General features: G+C 45.9%; 1 protein-coding gene across 13 annotated transcripts in view; it reads right to left on the bottom strand.

Annotated features, from left to right (window-relative positions):
- Positions 1-12,446, bottom strand: part of LOC104479324 (poly(rC)-binding protein 3) — a 524,839-nt gene that overhangs the window by 18,639 nt on the left and 493,754 nt on the right. For all 13 annotated transcript variants that reach the window (XM_086740457.1, XM_086740459.1, XM_086740456.1 and 10 more), the window contains 2 exons: positions 11,261-11,313; positions 459-628 (listed from right to left, as the gene is read on the bottom strand). In XM_086740457.1, the coding sequence (XP_086596583.1) occupies positions 459-628; positions 11,261-11,313 (223 nt within the window). The remainder of the gene's footprint in view (positions 1-458; positions 629-11,260; positions 11,314-12,446) is intronic.

Below are 12,446 nucleotides of genomic sequence, written 5' to 3'. Positions count from 1 at the left end.
CCATGCATCTTTAGCAACCAAATGTCAGTTTAATATCAACTCTAAGTGGCAATTTCCAGTTAGTAAATTAAATCTGTTTTGCAATCTGTTTCACTATATTTGCCATTTAGGACATTAAAATGAGTCTGTGAAAAGTATTTTCTTCTAAAGAATTTATGATTGTCATTTAATTTAGCCGCCTATATTTTAGGTGGATGCCAATGTGAGTATTCAGATTTTTTTCAGCTTCTGTCATTCAACATGTAGCTGGAATTGCACCAGATTAAGCTTCTTTCCATACAAACCAACAGTAAACAGAGGTTCTAATGATACAAGCTTTACAAATCATGAGGAATTGAGCAACACTATGCAAAATGGACACTGCAAAGCAACTTTCTGGATCTACCCAGGACAGACATTTGCTGGAGAGCAGGCAGAGCCATCTTGCAGAAGCATTATCACTGACAAAGCGAACTTACCTTGCGTTAATGAGGTACTGTGCTAAGCTGATGTTTGCGGGGGATCCTGTGATTGTAACTTGCCGCTCTGCGGAGCCTTCTGTGGCATTAGCAATCTTGATCTGCGCTCCTGACATCTGCCTGATTTCATTTATCTTACTGCCTTGTCTGCCAATAATGCAGCCTATTAACTGGAGCGGGACAAAGACTGAGATTAGTGCCACAGACACAAGGAAAAACCACTTCACTGCAATTTGTAGTAGTGCTAAAAACACAGTTAAGAAAGACTCAGTATCAAAACAAAAGATTTTTGCTGTGCTGTTCGTAAGGAATAACTAGTGTGGCCTATTGGCTCTAAGGTCATATGTCTCTAAATCAAGTTTCGCTGCTACATGGTTATCAACTCAATATCAGATTATTTAGCTGTCTTCCGTGGCAGAAAATGCCAGCGTGCCATGGTGCTGACGAACACAAAACACAGCCCAGCCTGACTTGCCGGTGGCAGCAGCAAGCCAAGAACAGCAGCTGGGAGCCAGGCTGAGCATCCAAAGCTGCCACCGTCCAGATCTGCACCATTACAGTGCGTCTGCTGGCCCCAGACCTCCCTGGTCACACGCGGTCCTCGCTTGGCCGGGCACTGTGCTATTAAAGTCAGTGGGATTTACAGCTCTGTGACTGCAGGCAGAAGCAGGAATAGGAAGAGACTGAAATTTGTCTGCGTTCCTTTACAGAAATGTACCAAAACTCGTATTTCGTAAATAAAACTGAGTTCTGTGTGTGTATACATCCTAGATGCCCTCAATTTTTTTTTTTCAGTAAAATTGCATTGGTGTTATCTTCAGTTAACAGTGTTTTAAAGGTTGCCTAAAGGTTCTTGGTGGAGCCAAGCTTTTGGAAGCTGTATGCAAGACCTCGAGAAAGTGTTTAGCAGCACGTGTAACCGCTGCATGTGGGGTGAGGGAACATGACAGCTGCATCACAGAGTTGCTCCTGTGGCACAGGGAGCCCCCAAAAGCAAGTGGGCACCAAGCAGGCAGCTGAGGCTGAGATGTTTTGGCTTCTGTAAGGGTGAGGAAGAGGACTTTTGTGTTAGGGAAGGATAGGTGCTAAGAAACTCAGCAACACCCCCAAGTAGTAGAAAACGGAAACTTCCCTCTACAGGACTGCTGACACTGGGATGATGTTGCCAGTTTGGCAGAAGGACGTGCCAAGATGCAGAGACTGCCTTCCCCTCCCACCCTTCCTGCTGCTTCAGGCCCTGGCCTGTTACCATCTCCGTTACTGTAGTACTTGCAGTATCTTGCCAGAAACAGATTCACATCGCCTACACATTTTATCAAAAGAAGACCCACCTTTCCTCCCCAGTGTAATCCTTGCTTCACCCTCAGGGACAAGCAGAAAGTCAGAGCAGGGACCCAGGCAGCCAAAACAGAGACTGAGTATGAGGCACCCGCGAGGGGAGAAAATGGGGCTTCAGGAACCCCACACAGGATTTCCCATCCTGTTCAAACAGGAGGGCCTTGCTAAGCTCCATGTCCTTATCCTGAGGACACAGAATTATAGAATCATTAAGGCTGGAAGAGACCTTCAAGATCACCAAGTCCAACCATCAACCCAACACCACCAAGCCTACTAAATTGTGTCCTGAAGTGCCCTGTCTACATGTTTTTTGAACACCTCCAGGGATGGTGACTCCACCACCTCCCTGGGCAGCCTGTTCCAGTGCCTGACCACTCTTCCAGTGAAGAAGTGTTTCCTAATATCCAACCTAAACCTCCCCTGCTGCAACTTGAGGCCACTTCCTTTCATCCTATGTGTTAGCGTGTGACTGCATGTGCCAGTGCAGAGGACCTATGTGAGTTTCACGGGAAGCCTCTCGCCTGTCTCTTGTGCGCACACAAACGTGCCTGTGTATGCCGGCTGTTAGCAGCACAGGGATCCCTAAGCATCCATTGCCTACACCTCAGTCTTGCTGGCCTCCTCAGTCCGCAGGCAGTGAAGGCAAAGCAGGAAAAGAGTGTGCCCAGAGCACAGGTGGCAGCAGCAGAGCCAGCCAGTGGTGGGGTTTGGTTTTCGTCACAGAGTGAGGAAAGCAAAGGCGGTCCTACCAGAGCATCACTGTACAGCAAAGCTGGCAGCACTAGATCCACTCTTATCTGTTAAAACCTGAAGACTGACTTCCATAATTTTGCTCCCGTGAATCATTTACATGCCATACTGTAGCTATAATTTACCCAAATCCAGTCAGAAGCATTCATTACCGCAGAATGGAGCACATGGGGAGCAGAGTTGTCTTTACTTACTGCTAGCCAGAGCTGTTCCTCCAGCTATCTGAGTGACTTGAGATGGCCAGAGCAGAAGTCACCAGTATTTCCTTCTGCCACAACTAGCATCTTATAGTTTCTGTGATGATGATCGTGAAGTGACTGGTCAAGAATCCATCTGTTGCTACTGATGATCTTGGCAATGACCAAGATTTAGGCAGCTGTTACAGTGCCTGACACATCTTCAGATTCCCTTGATAGTTCTCACTTGATGTGCAGATCTGAATATGCTTCTGGTTGCTTTAATAACTATGTCCTAAGTGTGAACGGGAAAATGCAGATTGCACATATTCCCTCAGTCTGTCCAAAGCAGAAGTGGAAATTTGATAAAACTACTTGAGTGTAAAACACATGCAAAATATATAAAAATACTTTATTTAGAAGAATTTCAAGCAGTCCAGTTCACAGATGTGGTTGTCATTGTGGCATTCAAAGCAGAGGAACTGCGTAGGACTGCTGGTTCTTCAGGCATGTTGTGAGACACAGTCTTACATCTCTGGTTTACCAGCTCTGAGAGGGCTTTTGCCAGCTCACTCAGGAGGTTGCCACTTGTATGTGCTGGGGGTCCTCTAGGCTTGTACAACAAATCTTGTAATCCAGGTGGGTCTGCTGAAAGAATTTGCCATCTCCTAGCTGACTTTGAGTTAGGTAGCAAGGATTCAGTCCAGACCGGTCAAGGCTATTGGTGATCCAAGTATCTGGAGGAGGTTCAGTAACCTTCGGTTTGAAGCTCTCCAAAGTCATCCTTTGTTGCTTTGACCACGGGCTGCTTGAACATGCTCTGCTAGCCATGATACGACCTGCAGCTCATGCAGAATACCCTTCTCCATTTGCCACACAGGGAGGACAGTAGCGTTGGGGTGCCTGGGCTCTCTCTGGGGTGCCTTTCTCCTTATGTGCTACTGACGGTGAAATGTGTGCAGTGTCTGAATATTCAAGAGCTGATGGGTTCCGGAAGAGGTTCAAGGGACTGGTTTTTATCTGCAAAGCTTTGATCAATCAGGCCATGGATATTTGGTTTCACACAAAAACACCTGCTTTGCTTTGAGACAAATCCATGACAAATTGCATCCAACCACATATCTCTTCTCAAGACTGACCTTCCTAATGCCATCAGCTGTCCCCCTGTCACTCTGTAGCTGGCCACTTCACATGATTTGGCAGGCGATGAGTAATTCAGTCCCACAACACCCCTCAACACAAAAGCAAGCATCCCCAGACTTTGAAAGTTGCTACCTTACATGCAAAGCTGTGTGTTTCACAGACACGGGTTTGCTGCTTTTCCAAGCTCAGCAAACAGAGTTAGGGACTATGAAGGCCAGTAAACATCTAGTTGCTTTCAAGGACTTCAGGCACTGCATTGTTTTTGATGCTCACTATACAGTGAGCCTTACTCTCACTTATGGAAGCATAAATCAAGAGGGAATTCTGCAGAAAACAAGTGATAAAGCTGGCCCATTGTTCTGGTTTTGTTTAGTGGGGGGAGGCCTAAGGTGGCAGCTTCTGTAGGAAACTGCTAGAAGTCGCTCCCCTTTGTTCAGTGGACTCAGCCGGGCCTAGGGCAGACCTGCTGCTGGCCAAGGCCGAGCCAATTGGTAGCAGAATGTCCCGTGATAATGCCTCTGCGATAATGTATTTAAGAAGGGGAAAACAGGAAAAAAAAAAAGAGAGAAGATGTGAAGCAGCTGAGCAGGGGCAGAGAGGGGGAGGCGCGAGCCTTGTGGGCCTTGCAGGCCTCACCCTCTGGCCTCCCGCCGGGCAGCCGACTGGGCCCAACTCGGCCCGGCCTGGCTGCAAGAAGTGGAGAGGAGATGAGAAGTGAATAAGATGTAAAAAGGATCCTGAGAGGCGTCTGCCAGCCTGTTGTGAGGAACGGCTGCAGACACCAAGGTCAGTTCAGAAGGAGGGGGAGGAGTAATGCAGCTCCTGGCCAAGATTCCCCTGCAGCCTGTGGTGAAGACCATGGTGGAGCGGGTTGTCCCCCTGCAGCCCATGGAGGTCCACGGAGGGGCAGAGATTCACCTGCAGCCCATGGAGGACCCCACATCAGGGGAGGTGGATGCCTGAAGGCGGCTGTTGCTTGTGGAGGGCCCGCTGGGACAGCTGTTCTGGAGGGACTGCACCCCGTGGAAGAGATGACCCACGCCAGAGCAGTTTCACAAAGGACTGTGGCCCGTGGGAGGGACCTCACGAAGGAGCAGGGGAGGAATGCGAGGAGTTCTTCCCCCGACCATGAAGCAGTGGCATGAAACAACGTATGATGAACTGACCGTAACCCCCATTCCCTCTTCCCCCCTGTGCCACTCGGGAGGGGAAGGTAGTAGAGATAATGTTAAGCCTGGGAAGAGGGAGGGGTGGGGGGAGGTTATCTTGTTCCCTGTCTCATTCTCTTGCTAGTTTTAGAAATAAATGAATAGTTTTCCCCAAGTCGAGTCTGTTTTGCCCGTAACGGTAACTTTAAGGATTTTCTCCCTCTCCTTATCTCAAACCTCGAGCTGTTTTTCCTTATATCATCTCCCCCTATTCTCTCAGAGGGTGGGGGGAGCGGGAGAGAGACTGTGTAGTCTGGTCCCGATCGGGGTTGAACTACGACACCCATCTGAGAGAGGAGCAAAGTCTACTATAGACTATACCAAGCCTACTGTGCACTATACTATAACACATGCACTATTTATACAGATAATATATATGACAAACATATACAAACACTCACATATATATATATTTCTCTCTCTCTAGATATGTATTGTTGTAGTTCAGCCCTGATCCCAGAGTGGCACAGGGGGGAAGAGGGAATGGGGGTCGTGGTCAGTTCATCACACGTTGTTTTATGCCGCTGCTTCATGGTCGGGGGAAGAACTCCTCACATTCCTCCCCTGCTCCTTTGTGGGGTCCCTCCCACGGGCCACAGTCCTTTGTGAAACTGCTCTGGCATGGGTCATCTCTTCCATGGGGTGCAGTCTCTCCAGAACAGCTGTCCCAGCGGGCCCTCCATGGGCCACAGCCGCCTTCAGGCATCCACCTCCCCTGATGTGGGGTCCTCCACGGGCTGCAGGCGGATCTCTGCTCCTCCGTGGACCTCCATGGGCTGCAGGGGGACAGCCTGCTCCACCATGGTTGTCACCACAGACTGCAGGGGAATTCTGGCCAGGAGCTGCATTACTCCTTCCCCTCCTTCTTCACTGACCTTGGTGTCTGCAGCCGTTCCTCACAACAGGCTGGCAGATGTCTCTCAGGATCCTTTTTACATCTCATTCACTTCTCATCTCCTCTCCACTTCCTGCAGCCAGACCGGGCCGAGTTGGGCCCAGTCGGCTGCCCGGCGGGAGGCCAGAGGGTGAGGCCTGCAAGGCCCACAAGGCTCGCACCTCCCCCTCTCTGCCCCCTGCTCAGCTGCTTCACATCTTCTCCTCCTTTTTTTTTTTTCCTGTTTTCCCCTTCTTAAATACATTATCGCAGAGGCATTATCACGGGACATTCTGCTACCAATTGGCTCGGCCTTGGCCAGCAGTGGGTCTGCCCTAGGCCCGGCTGAGTCCACTGAACAAAGGGGAGTGACTTCTAGCAGTTTCCTACAGAAGCTACCACCTTAGGCCCCCCCTCACTAAACAAAACCAGAACATGTACGTATATGCACATATATTTTAATTCTCCCAAGACCTGAGCAGAATGGCTCAGATCAGATGTGTACCTAGCCCAGCAGCCTGTTGCAGAAAAAGGATTAAAACCAGTGTGAGGTATAAAACGAAGTTTCCACTAGTACCCCAAATTCCCACCTACAGCTTACAAACTACCTGAGCAGCAGCTGGTATCTCTGCCTTTATGCTCAGTAGTCCATGTGTCAGACAATTTATTTTTGAAGTCATTTATCCTGCAGCTGCCCAAGAAAGCCCATAGCAGTGACCTGCAGAGCTTGCACATCTTGTGTGTAATATCACCATTTGTCCTTACACCTCAGAATTTCAGTTCATGTCCCCTCCTTACACCGTGAGTAGCAGTGAAAAACTGTTGCCCTTTCACTTTCTCTACACTGTGTCTGATCTCTCTTTCCCTATCTCAGTGTACCTAATTTCTCCCATATGGCAAAAAAACCCCACACAAATGAACCAACCCTAAAACATGGACCCTGCTTTTTGCTTTTTTCTAGTTTTACTTTGTCCCTCAGTAAAGTTCTGCTGGTAGCAATGTAAACAGGATTGAATCAGGAGTCTGGACTCTTAAAGGGAGGAACTGGAAGGTCTACTCTGATATCCTTCCTCCCCATACTCTTGATGTCGACAGTTTTTCTTGATGCCATCTACTGTTCAGGCCCCTCTCTTCCATTTATTTTTTCCCCCACAATGCTAAATATCTGCATTTTCTCACATAATGCTAAAGTTACTGTCAGAGCCTAATAATAACAGCTTCTTGCTGGCTGTTTCTTACCGGTTTGTTCCTCTGTGTCCCTCACACTGCATTACTTTTGTGCAGCACTGGGAGCAATCAGACTTTTAGTTTTTGGTTTATTACCCAAGTCCAATGCTGCAGAGAATTGCTTGTCATGGGAGGTGGCACTGGCCTCACTTTCTTTTTAAATACTGGTAAAGAAAATCAGATTTCTTTCTTATAATGACTGTAGTACTGGTAAAAAGGGCCAAAGAAGTAGCCTCTGCAACTTGATGCCTGCTGCCTGGAGCAGAAAGGTTAACCACACCTGTCCATAGGTACAAGTGGTTCCCCTTGGTTCCCTGCGGCCAACCCAGAGCAAGTCCATTGGCTTCAGCAAAGCCTCTGCACTAGTTGAGGTGCTCATCATGAAGGAAACTCTTCAAACACTTTTTGTAAAGATAGGCTTTCTTAGTTTTGGGTTTGTGTTTTTTTTTTTTCCCACTTCGAAGTGCTGGGGCAGAGTACTCTATAAGGAAATAATCTCCTGAGGTATGATTACAATTCTTTACGGACTTACTGCAGGACCTGGAAAAGAGATGCTTAAATACTCTGTGCTTTTTAAAGACCAATAATAATAATAATAATAATAATAATAAACTTCACTTCCCTTTCCTTGCCAGGATAATGCTAAATCTGGACTACAGTGATTTCATACGCTTTGCAAGAAGGCATACAGAAAACTAAGAAAACATTTTCAGACATGAGCCTTCTTATTACTTGTTTTGTAACCCAAATTACTCTGCAGATTTGTGTGTATTTCAGTTTTTGAGGGCCCAACATCAGTCCCATCCTGTTCCCTAAAGTGGTTCTGGGGGAAATTCCTTTTCATGCTCAAAGGTGCCTTGTCCCACCAAAGGTCTCACTTTGCTTCTGATGGATATCAAGCTTGTGAAATCTTTCTTGATCTCATCTGGACAGATCTATATAGGGAATCAATTGTAATTTTCTTGGCATTAATGGAAGACAGAAATTAGGCCATGTGCAAACATCTAAAAAGTGATAAAAATGACTTTTAAAATAACACATTCTCTTAAACATGCCTATTTGACAGAATCTGGTTAGTTCTGTATTTTTGCTCTGGGCATTATTTCTCCTTTACATGGGAGGCTTTCAGCAGTAAGGTAAATCTATTGAGGTTGAATCCACAGGTCTCTTGCCACAGGTCCCTGCCCTTCAGCAGAAGTGCTTTGATTACTGCAGGACCTTTCCCAGCATGTCTTTTGTGGATTATTAAGCCTTTGATTAACCATTGCTTTTAAACCCTCTCATACAACTGCAAAGTTTCTGAGCCAGGGGTGGACTTAGCCAGCAGCTTAGTGTTGTAAGAACACGGCACTTGTTCTCAGGGCTTTTCTGGAAGAGGGATTTCCCAATCTGAGGCTGTAGGGAGGGCAAGGTATACTTTTCCCGTAAGGTGGAGGTGGTGGGTGTCCTTGCTGGAAGTCACAGCAGGGGTCGGACACTGCCTTTATCTTCTCCTTAAAGGCTCACACCAATTCTCCTCAACCCAGGCGATGGATTGGGGATCCGCAAAGATGAGAGCTCAGTGATCACTGGTGGAAAAGGCAATGCCATGCCGATCTCCTTGGAGCATGTTGTGGAGCCAATGGTGGATTTCACTGTGGGCTACTCCGAGAGCATTTTGCACACATGGGTCCCCCTCCATTGTTTGCAGAGAACTACTTCTGGCTCCACGGAGAAGTAAAGGCGGTTCTTCAGGATGCCTTTTCCAACTTGGATGGATTGACATTTCTGTTTCTATGGAGTATTGATCAGATCTATGGCTTTCTTAAAATGTTAGTGTTTTCTGAGGGGGAAGTTGTTTTCCTGTTACTTGCCTCTGTCTCTCTCCCACATATATGCATAATTTTTAATGAGACAGATTTTTTAAATTATTGGTTTGTTCATTTACTCTGAATGCCATTTCGGAGGATTGGATCACAAGATCTTAAGACATCTGTTATCTGTGCCCAATCAGCTACACTCAGTGACACCATCCCTCCCATTCCCTTCAGGACCTGCCACTGTTATGTCACTTCATTTGGGGATTTGTGTGAAACACATTTATATTGTGTAATTTAGGCAGCAGCAGAAGGCCAGGCAAGATCCCAGCAAGGAAAGAAAGGCAACCAAATGCCCCCATAAGAGGTTTTGATGAGGAAAAGGAGATACTAGATAAGGATCAAAGTGACTTCTGAGAGGGACCTGGAGAAATGTGCCCTCTGTTCTCTTTTGGGCATATCCAGAAGTTTTAAGAAACCCTAGAAAGGTAAATCTGAATTTACCATTTGCAGAGGAAGTCTGGGCTTTCTAGCATATGGAAAACAGCTTTCTGTTAAATGCATCTCTTTGTTATTTAGCAACAGTTTAGTTGCAATTATCAGCATACTGTATGAAGAAAGCAGCATGATGTTGTTACAGGAATTATTAACAGAAAAAAAAAATTCTGTTACTGCCTTAATGCCAGAGGGAGTGAGGAAAATTTACTTTAATATGAAGCTATGCAAATTGTGAATGGCTATTAATATCTACTTTCTGTAGACCAGACTAAAGTCTGAGCTCCTTCTTTTCTTTATCTCTGATTTTGCTCCGTCAGATTCTTACTGAGGCTTTGACTTCTTGTGCTTACCACTATCTTGGTTTTTAAAAACAGGTGTAGCACACATGCACATATACACTGACTTCTCTGGTAGCGGCAGAGCATGTAGATATTTGCAAGTTGCACGTTCTTCTCATGCACACTCAACTTCTGCACACACACAAGTACACGTGACGAGAAAGCCATGGGACTCATGCAGCACAGGGGATCCCTGGAGTCGGGGCAGGCAGCAGACTGGCCATGTCCAGCCTTGGGCTGTGCCCCAGCCCCGCGCCAGGGCCTGCAGCTTCCTTCACCTTCAACCAGATATATAATCGCTGTGCCACACCGACTGCCGGTCTGTCAAAGCCAGGACTAGGGATGCTTGCCCGCAAAGCGAAGTCAAACTACCAACGCAGGGTTTGCTGCGCAACTGTTGTTGCCTCTCCCGCCCTGACCTCCCTCTGTGCGCAGCATCCGACTGATGGGGCACACATGAAACGCAGGCGATGATGCCCCCTCACCTGTGTCTCTCTCTGTCCCTTGTGTCTCCATTTCTAGCCAGGAGGCTGCAGCAGTAAGTAATATAATTGCTGCAGCAGTAAGTAATATAATTGCTATCTGTGATCCCACTCATCCTTGAAAGCTTTTTTTACTGGAGGGGAAATGTTCCATTTTCCAAGTGACTCATTTGTAATGAAAACCGAACACCCTCCCCGCCCCCACTGCGTCCTCCTCCCCCTACCCCCTGTTTGCAATAAAACTGAACAAAATGAGAAGGCATTTTTGTATGACACGCAGCATACCAGCTAGGCATTTTGAGTAGCTCTTCTAAGATTCAGCACCATATTGCTCATGGGGACTGGGTCTGTTGATCACAGCTGGTCCAGAGTTGCTGGAGCAGGAATGTTTTTAGCCCTTGTTTTTCAAATAGACCCCTATATTGCACCTTTACGTAACTGAAGTAGCTTTTTTTCTCAGGAAAAGTGCCATCTCAGGTAAGCGCGGCGTGCAGCAGAGACTGGCACGGCACAAGCCACTGTGGTGCAAGTTCTCCACCCCCCTGACATGGAGGACTCCAGCCCAATACACAGCACACGGGGCTGCACATTTTTCCACCCCCTTCAGCCCTTCGGCTGAGATCACCCACACTACTGCCACCTGAGAGATGAATTTTGATAACTCATCTAAGACCTCTGTAAGCAGCAGGCACTCAGGCTTCAATGAAGCCGGTGAAGCACTGCTGCACTGGCACCGTCGTGCAACGAAACCGGCGTCCCTGGAGACGTGACACGAACAGGGACAATCAGTTCTGCTGCTTCTGTCTAGCATTTCACTAACCCCTAAATACTCCCTCCCCAACAGACTAAATGCTGTACATACAGTTTATTCTGGGGACTAATGTTTACAAATCAGCCAAAGACGAGAGGTTTCCCCTCTGGTGGCAGAGGAGCGAGAGAAGAGAAAGTGATATTGACTATTGGTCCACTTACATCATTGGGAATAGTAAGTTCATGGGAACTGGTTGGAGTAGTGGCATCCAGTCCTATTCAGGGGACAGAGGGAAAATGTTACGCCAGTCGTTTGCAAGAAGGGTAAGACAAAACAAACGATATTTTAAAGAAGGAAACATACAGAAAGAAGGAAAAATTAAAAAAAAAAAGAGAAGCAAAGAAAAATAGAGAACTGCTTGCAAAACAGAAAAGAAAGCGAGAGATGCAAAACTCAGAGGGCTGGACTAGTTTTAAATGAGTCTTATTTTAAGTAACCTTTAACCCACCAAAGTAACAAATGTCACATGAAATTCCACAGGGTCATAAAAAGCTTCTAGAAAATGAAGAGTTTCCCGTAAAAATAGTCTCTGAAGTTTGTTCTGAACACATCAATTGAGAAATTAATGGATGGCTGAAATTTGACCTGTCTACCAGGAGTTCCAGAATACGGAAAATGGAAGTAAAACGAACAATCAGCAGAGCAAAATATACAGATATGAAAAAGAAAAATTAATAAATGAAAATAAGGATGAGGAAATTAACCTAGGAAAATTTGGAAAGCATATGTAGGATTAGTTGCTGAAGAAATGTTGGGAAGGGTAATTTTTGAAGGGAAATGTACAAAATACTCTAAGCTGCATACATTTGTTTGTAAATTGGGTGGACAAAAGGAAAATGCTCAGGAAAAATGGAATTATTGCTCTAACACACAGTAACATTAGAGAAACGTAGATCTCACAAATATAACTGGGAAAAGATTAAGGAGCAGCATGTTAATGACAAGAATAAGGAAAATATAAAGCTAGGAAAGGCAATTTAGTATTTCTTGTAGATGTTTTATCAGATACATCATGAAGGAACAAAAGTGTGTTTTGGATGTCATGTCTCTTTCTCTCCTTTTGTCTTTTTTTAGTGTTTACTCTTATTATTATCTGTAAAGACATGCCAAAACCACTCATTTCCAACTAGAAAAGATGGAAAAGAAATACTCTTACAAGAAAATGACTCACTCACATTTTACTTATGTTTACATACAATTAAGAATTGCATATGCTTATTTTACATTGACTATAAAACAATCAATTTGCTCACAGAATTTGATGTATGTGATAAAATGTTATTTGCCATACCAAGCATGTACCAGCACGTACGTACTTCTGTTTTGTGAAGTTTTGAGATGCCAAGC

The sequence above is a fragment of the Chlamydotis macqueenii genome, chromosome 2 (assembly GCF_036417535.1).
Source record: "Chlamydotis macqueenii isolate bChlMac1 chromosome 2, bChlMac1.mat, whole genome shotgun sequence".
NCBI lineage: Eukaryota > Metazoa > Chordata > Aves > Otidiformes > Otididae > Chlamydotis > Chlamydotis macqueenii.
This window is presented reverse-complemented; position numbering and strand designations above follow the sequence as displayed.